Genomic DNA, 15,918 nt, shown 5'->3' on the forward strand with positions numbered 1-15,918 from the left:
AGAAGCTGTGGCTGCTCCATCCCTGGAAGTGTCCAAGGTTGGAGCAAGTTGGGATAGGGGAAGGCATGAGGTGGAACTGGATGGGATTTGAGGCCCTTCCCAACCCAAACCGTTCCGTGATTCTGTAATTCCCAAAGGATCGGAACAACACAGGGATGAAGGTTGGAGTCCTGGACCCTTCCAAGGACAAACTCTGCCCTGGCCGCCGTGGGGGACGGATAATTAAAATAATAATAATTAAAAACCACTTTGCCATCCAACAAACACCCCCGTTGTTTTAGTTGCTCATTAGTTAATTTCCTTCTAACGAGGCTCCGTTAACGCAATCATCTGACATTGGAGGGGGGGAAGAGAGAGAGCGGAGAAGGGGAGGACCCGAGTTAAAGGAGCTTAATTAGCGAGTTAATTATAGCGAGCAGGGAAATGTTCTGGTTACATAAATAAGGCATTGTTATGCACACACCGGCCAGGCCATGTTCAAAACTGCCGCGGAGCTCCGGAGGTCAGGGAACGCTGTAATTCCACACAAAACACAGGCAGGAATTGTTTGTCGGGACGCCTCATTAAGTCCTGGGGTCTGCCAAAAAAACAACCCCCCAAAAAAAAAAAAGAATAAATAAATAAGAGTCTGGAAATCCAACTGGTTCCCTTCGCCTCCCGCCCCGGCCGCCTCCGCCTGCGGTGAAACCGGAGCGGGCAGGATCAGCGGGATTGGGATGGGGCTGGCGGATATAAATTGGGCATTCCCTGCTCCGGAGGGAGCCGCGCCCGGGGGCAGCCGGCGAGGCCGCCATGCCCAACAAGAAGAAATACAACATCAACGGGGAGTCGGGGATGAAAGCCCAGGTGAGGGCACTCTTTGGGGCCATAATAATGGTTTTTCTATTCAAAAATGCATTTGTTTCTCTCGCCTCTCTCTTTTTCTTCCCTTTCTTGCTGTTTCCGCCCGATCACTCATTCCTGGAGCCGCCTGGTTGGAGAAAATGCCGATCTCCTGAGAGATTCTCCTCATTTTCTCTCAGGAGTGATGAAGTGGCGAGGCAAACACGTTGCTCCGGGGTTGTTCTTCTGTCTGGAGGAGTTGGTGGGGTCGGTGCGGGGACGTTTCCAGGAAATCCTTGGATTAGGAGATCTTTTTTTGCACGGAGAAGTAGCTCAAGGTGGCTCTTTGTGATGGAAACCCCAGGTCAGAGCGAGCGGTGGCTCATTTGGAATGTAAAGGTGAAACCTCACCTGCATCCAGCACTCGTTAACCCCTTGCGCCCCTGCAGGTGAGCTTTTCCAGCTGGAATCATTTGTTCCTGCTGGAAGTTGAGCACAGCAGCTCTTGTGTCGCTTCCGAGCGGCTTGGGCTCCTAAATCCAAGGAAGTGCAGCTTCCACTTGCAAGGCTCCACAGCTTCTCCTTGGAGCTGTTGTCTTCAGAGATGTTTTGATGGGTGCTGACCGAGCTCAGCCTGGAGCCAAATCTCTCTTTTCATCCCCACCTGGAACATTCCCATCTTCCCAGCCCATCTGGAACACGGCTGTTGTGGGTTTGGCAGGGATTGGAACAACCTGGGATAGAGGAAGGTGTCCTGTGGAAGGGGGTGGACCTGGGTGATCCTAAAGGTCCCTTCCAGCCCAAATGCTTTTGGGACTCTGTGAAATTCCCTTTTTGCCCAGTCTGTTTATTCCCTAAAGGATTAAAGCCAAAGGACATCGGCCAACGCAATCCAAAAGCAGATCCGAGCCTTGACCTGTCCCCTTCCCGGATTTCCTGGTGCTTCCTTCCACTCCTGGCTCTGTCAGCTGAAGCTGAACCCAGCTTCTGGCAGTGTTTAAGGGGTTTAAACCTTGAAGGGTTTATTTTAAAGTCTGGTTCTAATTCTGCCTGGTTTGGTCCAGGACTTCTTTTGCTTCGTCATTTACTTGATTTTGGTTGTGTGAGGGCTCAGAGAACTCTGACATACTGAGATCATTGCATTGTACGAAAAGTTGTGTTCGATGTCCTTGGAGAGGTGATGTGAGAAAGGAAAATGTAATTTAACCCAAATTATTCCCCCTTTGTTAGAATCCCTGTGTGTCTCCCGCACCGCTTCACGCCAATAACCTCCTCCTTTGATGGAGCTGCTCAGCCATGGAGGGATTTGTTCTAAATTAAGGGAAGAAAAAGGACAAAAAAGGGAAGTTATTTCAGGCCAGGACTTCTCAGAGGAGAAATATAAACCCTGGTGTGTGTGCAAAGCCCCCGTCCCGCCAGGATCGGGGCGTTAATCCCAGCACGGCCCTGGCTGTAACTCGAGTTTGCTGTGGATTTTCCCTTCCCGTGGGTGTTCCTGATCCGGTGTCGTCGTGTTGCGTACTCCTAAAAACTTGTATTCCCCAGGCATCTCTGCTCCCAAAATTCAACAGCCTGGAGCGACATCTCTAATCTTTGCTGGAAGGGCTGAAATTAAACAAAAAGGGCAATTTACCATTTCCTGTTCCCATTAAATAACAGGATTTGTGCTCCAGGCTGTGACTGAGTCGGTGCTGGTATCTGCTCGAGGCTGTGTGTTCTTGGGATTGATCTGCTGGGTTTTTTACAGAAAATCCCTGATTTCTTTCCACAGATCCAGTTTGCTGACCAAAAGCAGGAGTTCAACAAGCGCCCGAGCAAGATCGGCCGCCGCTCGCTGTCCCGCTCCATTTCTCAGTCCTCAACAGACAGCTACAGCTCAGGTGTGTCCAGGGATCTCCCACATCTGCTCTGGGCTCAGAGGGAAGGCATGGAAACAGGGTTTTGCTTTTTTCCTCTTTGTCTTGTGTAGCTGGATGGAAAATTAAACAATTCTGGTGCTCTTCTGCTCTCTCCTTATAACCCTGGTGTGCAGCTGCTGCTGCCTTCCCTTCTATTCCCTCCCCATCCTGTTCCTCCTGGGCTCAGGAAAACAGTTTTCCATGTTTTATTCCTGTTTGAGCATCATCTTCCCTCCTCTTCCTGAGAAAATCCACAGGGATCCTGCTTTAGGTTTGTTGCCCGTGAGCTTGGAGTCTTTGGGGAACCTTTGAAGGGCTCTTGGAAGGGGTTTCTCCTGCTGGAATCTCGCTGGATGGGTTTTTGGGATACTTGGCAGCTCACAGTGTATTTGGGGAGAATCTGGGTGGTTTCAGGGACTTCAGAGCTCATCTCATTCCAACACCCTACCGTGATCAAGGACACCTTCCATGAGTCCAGGTTGCTCCAAGCCTCATCCAGCCTGGCCTGAGAGCTCTGGTAAGTTTGGAAAACCTCAGGAAACTTCGGTTCCAGCTGCTCCTGATGGTTCATGACTGGTGGCCAGAAGTCCTCCTAAGCGCAGACCCTCCTTGGTGTGTCCTCACTCATTCCCACGATGCAGAAGATGAGCTGGGACAGGGCTGTGAGGAGCTCTTGGCATTCCTCAGCAGGTTTGGAAGAGCGGAGGTGGAAAAGCCGTGGTTATCTTGTCACCCAGCTCCTGGCTAAGGAGTCACTAAGCTGCTGGAGCTGCTGGAGCTTCTGATCTCATCCTGGACACCAGAGTCCCATGGTTCCATCTCGGTTTTTGTGGGAAAGCCGACTGATTCCTGTCTCCTTTCCCACCTCACGGCTTGCTGCTTCCTTCGTGCTGCTTTGCAGGCTTGGAGGAACCTCCAAAGTGTCTTCCAGAGGTTGGGGACAACCTGGGTGACCCATCCTGCTGGCACTGAAAGCATTCCCATGGGAAAGGGAGAAATTCAGGAATGCTCATGCCATGTTCTCTGCAGAGGCACATCAGCCCAGGATCTGTTTGGAATCCACAACCCCATCCAATCCCTGAGCACCTGGGAATATTTTGGGACTATTTTTACAGACTCTGGGTTTGCTTAGCCTGGCTGATGTCACCGTGTTCATTCCCGAGTCACAGCTGGAAGGATTTGGAGCAACTTTGGGGAATTCTCCACATCTCCTTGCAATTAACATCAGAATTGCAGTTAATTATCTCGTGGAAATGTTCTATTTCCCTTGCTAATGAAAGGAGCAAGACACATTCCTGATGGAGACTTCAGTTCTGGTAGCACCTGGATGGAAGATGGATGGATGGAGGATGGATGGATGGAGGATGGATGGATGATGGATGGATGATGGATGATGGATGGATGGATGGATGATGGATGGATGGATGGATGATGGATGGATGGATGATGGATGGATGGATGGATGGATGGATGGATGGATAGATGGATGGATGGATGGATAAGGGATGGATGATGGATGGATAGATGGATGGATGGATGGATGGATGGATGGATGGATGGATGATGGATGATAGATGGATGATAGATGGATGGATGATGGATGGATGATGGATGGATGATGGATGGATGGATGGATGGATGGATGGATGGATGGATAAGGGATGGATGATGGATGGATGGATGATGGATGGATGGATGGATGGATGGATGGATGGATAAGGGATGGATGATGGATGGATGGATGGATGGATGGATGGATGGATGGATGGATGGATGGAGGAGGGATGGATGATGGATGGATGATGGATGGATGGATGTATGGATGATGGATGGATGGATGATGGATGGATGGATGGATGGATGGATGGATGGATAAGGGATGGATGATGGATGGATAAGGGATGGATAAGGGATAGAGGGATTTTTTTAGATCAGCCCAGCCTGGATAACCCAAGTGCTCAGTGTTGTTACCCACCACGGGCATGTTCTGGGAGTGGAATTAGGAGAGGAATATCTGGAATTCAAATCATCTGACTTCATGCTGCTTCTGTTTTGTGGTTTTTGGAAGGTTTTACAGGAAATAAACCAGTTTTGTCCTTATTTGGGGCCTTTTTTGCCCTTAGTGATGCCAGTTTAGGCAGCTCAAATATCAGCAAAGCCAGACTTGGCTGAGTTTAGTCTCTGACCTGGGCTTTGCTGGGGCAGGACATGGGTGGAGGTCACATGAGACCTGCTGCTGCTGCTGCTTTCACGTCATTCTCTTGGAAACCATGGAATTGTGGAATATCCTGAGATGGAAAAGACCCACATGGATCATGGAGCCAAATAATCTGCAAGTGATACATTGATTACAGAAATTATGGAATTCTGGAATGGTTTGGCTGGGAAGGGACCTCAAAGCCCACCCAGTGCCACCCCTGCTGTGGGCAAATAATCCAATTTATGTTTCAATTTTCCATGGCTCACAGAATTCCAAGCCCAGGGAGGAAGTTCTCATTAATCAAATTCAGAGAAAATTTTTAGGAAACTGTCCCATCAATTAATGACAGGAGTCCTTTCATTTCATTCTTTTTCTTTTTCATTTTACAGAAATGAAAAAAGCAAAATTGACCTTTAGAGGTTTGGTTTGCTGTTATATTAATTAACAGCATACATTTAATTATCATAATTATATATACACTTCTATATTTTAGATTTATTTAATAATAAAAAACCTCCTGCCTAAGAAAATCAGGTGACTCCAGGCAGGATTTTTTTGTTGTTGTTCAAAAAAATTACTTTTAACTCCCAGAACCAAAACTCCCTGGTTTTAGAGCAACCTCTACACAGATTAACTCTCTTCAAGGAGCTAATCCTCCTCCTCCAAGTAATTAATCCTTCCTCCTGGAGCCCTTGATATAAAGTTTGGTTTTATATAAGGTGCCCCTTGTGTTAATCCGGGCTCCTGGTCCCTCAGGGTCTGCTGCGGGATTGGGAACAGAGCGGGAGCCCCGCTGCCCTCGGGGGTTTCTTGCAGGGTGGGACTTGCCCTTCACCCCCTGCCGAGGATGGGGAGAAATCCCAGCAGTGCCTAATTCCCTCCTAATTCCCTCCTAATTCCCTCTTAATTCCCTGGGATCGGGAACGGGGCAGCTCTGGGGGAGCTTTTTTCTTGGAATCTTGAAACGTTTCCCGCGAGCCATGAGGGAAAGTGTGGAGCTCGTTGGGTCCTGCAGGAAACACAACCCCATGGCCAGTTTAGCTCCTTTTTTGGGGTTTTTTGGGTGTGGAAATGTCACTGGAGCCAATCAGGGCAGAAGATGGTTTGATTTACTTGGAATAAATGAAGGGGATGTTGGAATCCATCCCCACTGGAGGCCGGGAGTGTGAACCTCCCACCCTTCCTGCTGCCCCATTCCCCTGGCGCAGATTTGGGCTGGAAACCGGGAATCGTGACCATTGGCTGGAATCCACGGGTTCCAGAGGCCGGTGGGGATGTGGAAGGAGTATCCATAACCGAGTCCATCATTCCCAGCGATCCAAAATATCAGCCAGCTCCACCAGGGCCATCTGGATGGAGCTGTTCCACCACGGAATTACTCTGGGATGGAACAAATAATTGTTCATGAGCTGGAGAGGAAGGACTTGGAGCAGAGCAATTCCATGAGGAATGTGGAAATAGTCCTGGAAGTGTCACCTGGAGAGGAAAAACTTGGATCTGAACAATTCCTTGAGGAATGTGGGAATGGTCCTGGAAGGGTCACCTGGGGAGGAAGGACTTGGAGCAGAACAATTCCATGAGGAATATGGGAGAGGCCATTTGGGTCCTGGAAGGGTCACCTGGAAAGACTTGGAGCAGAACAATTCCATGAGGAGTGAGTTAACGGCCACTTGAGTCCTGGAAGGGTCGCCTGGAAAGGAAGGACTTGGAGCAGAACAATTCCATGATGAATATGGGAATGGCCATTTGGGTCCTGGAAGGGTCACCTGGAAAGACTTGGATCAGAACAATTCCATGAGGAATGTGGGAATGGTCCTGGAAGAGTCACCTGGAGGGGAAGGACTTGGAGCAGAACAATTCCATGAAGAATGTGGGAATAGTCCTGGAAGAGTCACCTGGAGGGGAAGGACTTGGAGCAGAACAATTCCATGAAGAATGTGGGAATAGTCCTGGAAGAGTCACCTGGAGAGGAAAAACTTGGATCAGACCAATTCCATGAGAACTGTGGGAATGGCCACTTGGGTCCTGGAAGGAAAAGAGGAGCTGGGATTTGGAGCTCATTGCGTTGCTCTGGCTGCTGCTGCCTGTCCTGAAGGATGGAAGAGGTTTGGTTTCCCACAGCAAGGGCACATTCCAGAGGAAAACATGGATCAGCTGATCCAAGGTGTTGGTTAATCCATCACAGCTCAGATCAGAAATTGATGTGATTTTATTTATTTAAGTACCCGGGATTTTTGGAACCACAATAAACGGGAAAGGGGATTCCTAACCCCACGAGGGGCTCTTCCATGTGTCTGCCGTGGTCTAATTCCATAATCAAAAGTTTGGAGGACACTGATATGGAAGGAAGATAATTATTGACAGCTCCTGGAATTAATTCAGCACATCCACACCCTCTCTTAAGGGAATCTTAATCCAATCCCGTGGGGCTCAGGGCAGGATCCGGTGATCCCCGGCCTTCCAAACAATTCCCGAAATCCCCCAAGGATGGAGAACCAGCATCTCCCCAGCCAATCCACGCCAGGCTTGTGTTGTCCTCCTGATGGAGAAGCTCCTTCCAACCATCCCACCTGAGCCTCCCGAGCTCCAACCTCCCGTCACTACGGAGGAAGACCAAAATGGAGCAAATCCAAGGATCAGGAGTCCCACAAAAACGGGATCGTCATCAACTCACACCCTCCCCGAGACTGTTGGGGATGAAATAGGGTCTGAAATGGGTTTGGAAGTGGTCTAAACCTCAACAGGCATTTTGTGGGATGTCTTGTACGTGTGGGGGCCTGAATTTTGGGAAGAGAGGCGGGAGAACTTTGGGGAAGAACAGTGAGAGAACTTTTGGGAAGAGAGGCGGGAAAACTTTTGGGAAAGAGAGGTCAATGAGAACTTTTGGGAAGAGAGACAGAGGAACTTTTGGGAAGAGAGGTCAATGAGAACTTTTGGGAAGAGAGGTGGGAGAACTTTTGGGAAGAGAGGTGGGAGCAGGCCATGGAGATGACCCGTGTGGGAACCTGGCAGTGCTCAATCCCATCACCTCTGCTGTGGTGTTGAAGTAGAGGTCAATGAGAACTAAAAATTCATCCCAGGTAAATCCAGCTGGGAAATTTATCCTTGTGAGGAGAAGGAGAGATCCCAGCTGGGAACGGAAGGAGCTGGGCTGGAAAACCATCCATGGACACCCTCTGTGGGCCATCCACACCCTTCCCTGTGGGTGATGGGGATTTTGGGAATGTTTTATCCCATTCCTGACCTCCTCTGCTCCCTGCAGCTGCCTCCTACACGGACAGCTCCGACGATGAGACCTCCCCGCGGGACAAGCAGCAGAAGAACTCCAAGGGCAGCAGCGATTTCTGCGTGAAGAACATCAAACAGGCCGAGTTCGGGCGCCGCGAGATCGAGATTGCCGAGCAGGGTAAGAGGGGCTCCTTCCTCCTGCTCCTCTGGGGCTCTTCCTTCTCCCAAATCCCCTCCTGGGGAGCCTCAGGGTGCTGTGGGCTTCCTCACCCCGTTCCTGTCGGGATGGGAAAGCTTCCGTGGGATTTTGGGTGGTGGGAAAGCTTCTGTGGGATTTTGGGCAAGATTCTGTGGAATTTTGGGTGGTGGATAAGCTTCTGTGGGATTTTGGGTGGTGGGAAAGCTTTTGTGGGATTTTGGGCAAGTTTCTATGGGATTTTGGGTGGTGGAAAAGTTTCTGTGGGATTTTGGGTGGTGGGAAAGTTTCTGTGGGATTTTGGGTGGTGGGAAAGTTTCTGTGGGATTTTGGGCAAGCTTCTGTGGGATTTTGTGGCATGGGAAGAGTTACAGGGTTGTGCTGTGTAGTTCCAACCAACTATTAAAGGACTATTCTATGGCCAAACTTATTTTATTAAATCAGTAGAAAAGATGAAATCCATTCCGCAAACTTCACTGTTTTTGGTTTAATTACCTCCAAAAAAAATAAAAATTAAAAAAACAAACATCTAAAAAGGATTTAGGTGTTGGATATCGGAGAGGTGGAGTAAATCAGCAAATCCCAAAGCAGATTTTCCTGCAGCCTCACCTGGGGGTAGAAATTTGAACATAACAGGGAAAAATCCAGAAGGATTTGGGGTAATTTTGATGTATTTGGGGTTTGTTCTTGAGGTTTTGTCTGATTCGAAGCTGTGTGAGTTTATGGGAACGCTGGGCAGGGCGTGGCTGTTCCTCCTGTGCTCTTCCCATCCCATTCCCAGACTCCTTTTCCCATTTTCCTTGCAGAAATGCCAGCGCTGATGGCTCTGAGGAAGAGAGCTCAGGGGGAGAAGCCTCTGGCCGGGGCCAAGATCGTGGGGTGCACTCACATCACGGCACAGACGGCGGTGAGAGCCCGGCCCCAAACCCACACGGGGAATTCCCACTGCTCGTTCCCTAAAACTGATCCCAGACAGGGAGAGAGGGATTCACTAAAACTGATCCCAAACAGGGAGAGAGGCATTCCCTAAAACTGATCCCAAACAGGGAGAGAGGGATTCCCTAAAACTGACCCCAAATAGGGAGAGAGGCATTCCCTAAAACTGATCACAAATAGGGAGAGAGATATTCCCTAAAACTGATCACAAATAGGGAGAGAGGGGTTCCCTAAAACTGACCCCAGATAGGGAGAGAGGGGTTCCCTAAAACTGACCCCAAATAGGGAGAGAGGGGTTCCCTAAAACTGACCCCAAATAGGGAGAGAGGGGTTCCCTAAAACTGATCCCAAATAGGGAGAGAGGGGTTCCCTAAAACTGGCCCCAAACAGAGAGAGAGGGGTTCCCTAAAACTGACCCCAAATAGGGAGAGAGGGGTTCCCTAAAACTGATCCCAAACAGGGAGAGAGGGATTCCCTAAAACTGACCCCAAATAGGGAGAGAGGCATTCCCTAAAACTGATCACAAATAGGGAGAGAGATATTCCCTAAAACTGATCACAAATAGGGAGAGAGGGGTTCCCTAAAACTGACCCCAAATAGGGAGAGAGGGGTTCCCTAAAACTGACCCCAGATAGGGAGAGAGGGGTTCCCTAAAACTGACCCCAAATAGGGAGAGAGGGGTTCCCTAAAACTGACCCCAAATAGGGAGAGAGGGGTTCCCTAAAACTGATCCCAAATAGGGAGAGAGGGGTTCCCTAAAACTGGCCCCAAACAGAGAGAGAGGGGTTCCCTAAAACTGACCCCAAATAGGGAGAGAGGGGTTCCCTAAAACTGATCCCAAACAGGGAGAGAGGGATTCCCTAAAACTGACCCCAAATAGGGAGAGAGGCATTCCCTAAAACTGATCACAAATAGGGAGAGAGATATTCCCTAAAACTGATCACAAATAGGGAGAGAGGGGTTCCCTAAAACTGACCCCAAATAGGGAGAGAGGGATTCCCTAAAACTGACCCCAAATAGGGAGAGAGGGGTTCCCTAAAACTGATCCCAAATAGGGAGAGAGGGGTTCCCTAAAACTGGCCCCAAACAGAGAGAGAGGGGTTCCCTAAAACTGACCCCAAATAGGGAGAGAGGGGTTCCCTAAAACTGATCCCAAATAGGGAGAGAGGGGTTCCCTAAAACTGGCCCCAAACAGAGAGAGATGGGTTCCCTAAAACTGACCCCAAATAGGGAGAGAGGGATTCCCTAAAACTGATTCCAAATAGGGAGATGAGGCATTCCCTAAAACTGATCCCAAACAGGGAGGGAGGGATTCCCTAAAACTGACACAGGAGGGGTTCCCTAAAACTAACACAGAAAGGATTCCCTAAACCAGACCCCAAATAGGGAGAGGAGGAATTCCCTAAAACAGAGGGAGGAGGGATTCTGCAGACCTCTCCAGAATCTAAACCCAACTTCAGGGACCCTTCAGAACCTTAAACCAAATTTAAGAGACTCTCCAGAAGCTTAAACCAAACTTTAGAGACCTCTCCAGAACCTTAAACCAAATTTTAGAGACCTTCCAGTAGCTAAAACCCAACTTTTGAGACCTCTCCAGAAGCTTAAACCCAACTTCAGAGACTCTCCAAAAGCTTAAATCTAACTTCAGAGACCCAGAACCTTAAACCCAACTTTAGAGACCTCTCCAGTAGCTAAACCCAACTTTAGAGACCCTCCAGTAGCTAAAACCCAACTTCAGAGACCTTTCAGCAGCTTAAACCCAGCTTAGGAGACCCCCCACGGACGTCAAACCCAACTTTAGAGACCTCTCCAGAAGCTTAAACCCAACTTCAGAGACTCCAAAAGCTTAAATGTAACTTCAGAGACCTCTGCAGAACCCTAAACCAAATTTCAGAGACTCTCCAAAAGCTTAAATCTAACTTCAGAGACCCAGAACCTTAAACCCAACTTTAGAGACCCTCCAGTAGCTAAAACCCAACTTCAGAGACCTCTCCAGAACCTTAAACTCAATTTTAGAGACCCTCCAGTAGCTAAAACTGAACTTCAGAGACCTCTCCAGGACCTTAAACTCAATTTTAGAGACCCTCCAGTAGCTAAAACCCAACTTCAGAGACCTCTCCAGAACCTTAAACTCAATTTTAGAGACCCTCCAGTAGCTAAAACCCAACTTCAGAGGCCTCTCCAGAACCTTAAACTCAATTTTAGAGACCCTCCAGTAGCTAAAACCCAACTTCAGAGACCTCTCCAGAACCTTAAACTCAATTTTAGAGACCCTCCAGTAGCTAAAACTGAACTTCAGAGACCTCTCCAGGACCTTAAACTCAATTTTAGAGACCCTCCAGTAGCTAAAACCCAACTTCAGAGACCTCTCCAGAACCTTAAACTCAATTTTAGAGACCCTCCAGTAGCTAAAACCCAACTTCAGAGGCCTCTCCAGAACCTTAAACTCAATTTTAGAGACCCTCCAGTAGCTAAAACCCAACTTCAGAGACCTCTCCAGAACCTTAAACTCAATTTTAGAGACCCTCCAGTAGCTAAAACCCAACTTCAGAGACCTCTCCAGAACCTTAAACCCAACTTCAGAGACCTTTCAGCAGCTTAAACCCAGTTTAGGAGACCCTCCCAGAGCGTCCAGCCCAGCTGTGAGCCCCCGCGGGAGCTTTCCCAGCAAGGCCAGGTGCAAGGCGGGATTTGGCCGCGCTGATTCCCGTGGTTTTTTTGGGATGCAGGTGCTGATGGAGACTCTGGGAGCGCTGGGAGCTCAGTGCCGCTGGGCCGCCTGCAACATCTACTCCACCCTCAACGAGGTGGCCGCTGCCCTGGCCGAGAGCGGTAGGAAACGGCTCCCTCTTCCCTGGAATTCATCGGGAATTTTGCCTGGGTTTTATAGGGAATTTTTCCTGGATATTAAGGGAATTTTTCCGGGATTTTATAGGGAATTTTTTGTAGATTTTATAAGGGATTTCTCCTGGATTTTACAGGTAATTCCTCTTGGATTTTATAAGGAATCCCTCCTGGATTAGGGTATTTTTCCGTGATTTTATAGGGAATTCCTCCTGGATTTTATAGGGAGTTTCTCCTGGATTTTATAGGGAATTTTTCCTGCATTTTATAGGGAGTTTTCCCTGCATTTTATAGGGAATTTCTCCAGGATTTTATAAGGAATTTCTCATGGATTTTATAGGAAATTTTCTCTGCATTTTATAGGTATTTCTCCTGGATTTTATAGGGAGTTTCTCCTGCATTTTATAGGGAATTTTTCCTGCATTTTATAGGGAATTTTTCCTGCATTTTATAAGCAACTCTTCTTGGATTTTATAAGGATTTTTTCCAGGATTTTATAGGGAATTTTTGTGGATTTTATAAGGGATTTCTCCTGGATTTTACAGGTAATTCCTATTGGATTTTATAGGGTATTTTTCCATGATTTTATAGGGAATTCCTCCTGGATTTTATAGGGAGTTTCTCCTGGATTATATAGGGAATTTTCCCTGTATTTTATAGGGAATTTTTCCTGGATTTTATAAGCAACTCTTCTTGGATTTTATAAGGATTTTTTCCAGGATTTTATAGGGAATTTTTGTGGATTTTATAAGGGATTTCTCCTGGATTTTACAGGTAATTCCTATTGGATTTTATAGGGTATTTTTCCATGATTTTATAGGGAATTCCTCCTGGATTTTATAGGGAGTTTCTCCTGGATTATATAGGGAATTTTCCCTGTATTTTATAGGGAATTTTTCCTGGATTTTATAAGCAACTCTTCTTGGATTTTATAAGGATTTTTTCCAGGATTTTATAGGGAATTTTTGTGGATTTTATAAGGGATTTCTCCTGGATTTTATAAGGAATTCCTCTTGGTTTTTATAGGGATTTTCTTCTGCATTTTATATGGAATTCCTCTTGGATTTTATAGGGAATTGCTCTTGGATTTTATAAGGAATTTCTCCTGGATTTTATATGGAATTTTTCCTGCATTCTTTAGGGAATTTTTCCTGCATTTTATATGGAATTCCTCTTGGATTTTATAGGGAATTTCTCCAGGATTTTATAGGGAATTTCTCCTGCTGAAGCTGGAAGTTGCTTTGCTCAAAGAAACGAAGCTAAATTTGGTTTAAATTCCATCATTTGGGGCATAACCCGGGTGAAAGGGAGAATTTTGGGGGGAAATGGAATTCCCAAAGAAATTCAGTGGAACTGGGAAATCCTGGGTGTGTCCATGGGTTTTATCTGGGAAAATCCAGGGATTTTCCCTAAAACCAGGGATTTTTCCTGTGTAAATCCAGGGATTTTCCTGTGTAAATCCAGGGATTTTACCAGGACAAGACCAAGGATTTTACTTTGGTAAATCCAGGAATTTTGCCTGGATAAGGCCTGAGATTTTACCTGGCTAAATCCAGGGATTTAACTGGATAAATCCAGAGGTTTTACCTGGATAAATCCAAGGATTTCACCTATGTAAATACAAGGATTTTACCTGGACAAATCCAGGGATTTTACCTGAGTGAGGCCTGGGATTTTACCTGGATAAATCCAGGGTTTTTACCTGATTGATTCCAGGGATTTCACCTGGATAAATCCAGGGGTTTTACCTGGGTAAGACCGAAGAATTTACCTGGCTAAATCCAGGGATTTCACCTGGATACATCCAGGGATTTCACCTGGATACATCCAGGGATTTCACCTGGATAAATCCAGGGATTTCACCTGGATAAATCCAGGGATTTCACCTGGATACAAAAAGGGATTTTACCTGGACAAAACCAGGGATTTTACCTGGACAAAACCAGGGATTTTACCTGGACAAAACCAGGGATTTTACCTGGATAAATCCACGGATTTTACCTGGATAAATCCAGAGATTTTACCTGGATAAATCCAGGGATTTCACCTGGAGCTCTGGGACTGCCAGGAGAAGCCAAACCCCCCCGCACCTCTCACTGGCTGAAGCCGAGTAATAACTCAACACATCCAAAGAAATTAACACATTAATTAATAACTCAGTATCCAAGAGCTGATTCCCAAGGGATTTTCCTGCATTAACCCCTCCCTCCCTGGCCAGGATTCCCCGTGTTTGCCTGGAAGGGCGAATCCGAGGACGATTTCTGGTGGTGCATCGACCGCTGCGTCAACGTGGAGGGCTGGCAGCCCAACATGGTGAGTTGGGAAAACGCCTGGAAAATTCCCACCTGGAGAGGAGGAAAAGGAGGGAAGGGCAGCTAAAAAATCTCCTGGATCTCACCAAGCGAGGTTTTGTTTCGCTGCTTCCAAAACCAGCTGCCTTTCATGCAGTTTTTTGGGCTGTTTATTTCGATTTCAGAGTGTCTTGCTGCAGTTCAAACTGCTAAAAATGGCTCCAAAACAGTGTTTTTTGAGAAGAGTTTTTCACCCTTAAATTCTCACCTTTGCTTGAGGTGATTTTTGAGAACAAAGCCCAGATTTTTCCCTGATTTCAACACTTTAAACCACACAAACCTCAGGTACCTCAACTCCCTTTTTATCCTGCCCTTGTTTCCAGGGAAAACAGAGAACCCAGAATGGGGCGAGCAGAATCGTTTTCAGTTCTCAGATGTGCTGTTTTCATCACATTTCCCCAAAAATTTTGGAGCCCTGGAGCTCCTGATTTAAATATGAGGAGTAATCAAAGGTGGAAACGCGGATCTGAGTTGGGTTTTTGCCAATATTGGCTCGTTTGAGGTGGGATTTTTGTCCCTTCCAGTTGCTGTCACCTTTAAAAAGAACCAGGAATGTCCAAAAAATCCACCCCCGAGGTATCAGACTGAGTCTAGACACAAGAGCAGCTCGTTGAGGAATTATTTTCCATCCAAAATGTCACTTTTGGAAGGAGCCGGCGTCCCAGAAAATGCGGATTTTTTTGTTTTCTTCATTCTGGGACTATTTTTAGACCTGCTCCCGGAGCATGGAAATGATTGAGGGAGCACCAGGAGCTTGGATCCGTTCCCAGAGATTTTGCTGGATTTGGGAGATCCGTGGTTTTGGAGATAAGAAATAGGACGCTGGGTGAGGAGCAGGGTGTGAGAAGGATCTTAAAGCCATGGAATTACGGAATGGTTTGGGTTGGGAAGGATCTTCAATCCCATGAATTCCACAGGGACACTTCCCATTATCCCAGGGTTCTCCAAGCCCCATCCAGCCCAGCCTTGAATATTCCAGGGATCCAGGGGCAGCCACAGCTGCTCTGGGAAGTCTATGCCTCATTTTTCCCACAATTTCTCCTTGTTCCTTGGAAATCGAGCCATTCCCATTCCAGGAATCCTTCACTGGGAAGGCTTTGGGAATTCTGAGCTTCAGGGGAGGGCTCCTTCTGGACAGGAGTGGTTCAGGAAAAAAAAAGGGTTTTTTTTCCCTGAAAAATATGGAATCTGTGAGGTTTCTTTCATGGAAGAGCCTCTCCAGGGATTTTCTGCTGGAGAAAACATTGGAAGGGCTGAGAGAGGCAGGAGAGAAGCTCCAGCTTTTCTCTAGGAAAACTAGAGAACTACTTCCATCTTAAATAAAGTGGGGTTTTTTTCCCAAAAATCCCTGCCTGGAAGACCAGGAATGAGGCCAAACAGCCTGCAAAAAGCTGGGAAAAGTGCAGGAATATGGGATGGGCTGTTGGATGTCTGGGGGTGCCT

At 47.2% G+C, this 15,918-nt stretch overlaps 1 protein-coding gene across 3 annotated transcripts in view; it reads left to right on the forward strand.

Moving 5' to 3' along the window:
* Positions 1–15,918, forward strand: part of AHCYL2 (adenosylhomocysteinase like 2) — a 75,845-nt gene that overhangs the window by 44,811 nt on the left and 15,116 nt on the right. For 2 of the 3 annotated variants that reach the window (XM_086886277.1, XM_086886279.1), the window contains exons 2-6: positions 2,594–2,702; positions 8,183–8,326; positions 9,151–9,251; positions 12,010–12,112; positions 14,343–14,437. In XM_086886277.1, the coding sequence (XP_086742403.1) occupies positions 2,594–2,702; positions 8,183–8,326; positions 9,151–9,251; positions 12,010–12,112; positions 14,343–14,437 (552 nt within the window). Of the gene's footprint in view, positions 1–759; positions 847–2,593; positions 2,703–8,182; positions 8,327–9,150; positions 9,252–12,009; positions 12,113–14,342; positions 14,438–15,918 lie in introns of those variants that run through there. The other variant, XM_086886278.1, reaches the window with a different exon arrangement.

This window comes from Cyanistes caeruleus, chromosome 4 (assembly GCF_971803275.1).
Source record: "Cyanistes caeruleus chromosome 4, bCyaCae1.hap1.1, whole genome shotgun sequence".
NCBI classification, from domain to species: domain Eukaryota; kingdom Metazoa; phylum Chordata; class Aves; order Passeriformes; family Paridae; genus Cyanistes; species Cyanistes caeruleus.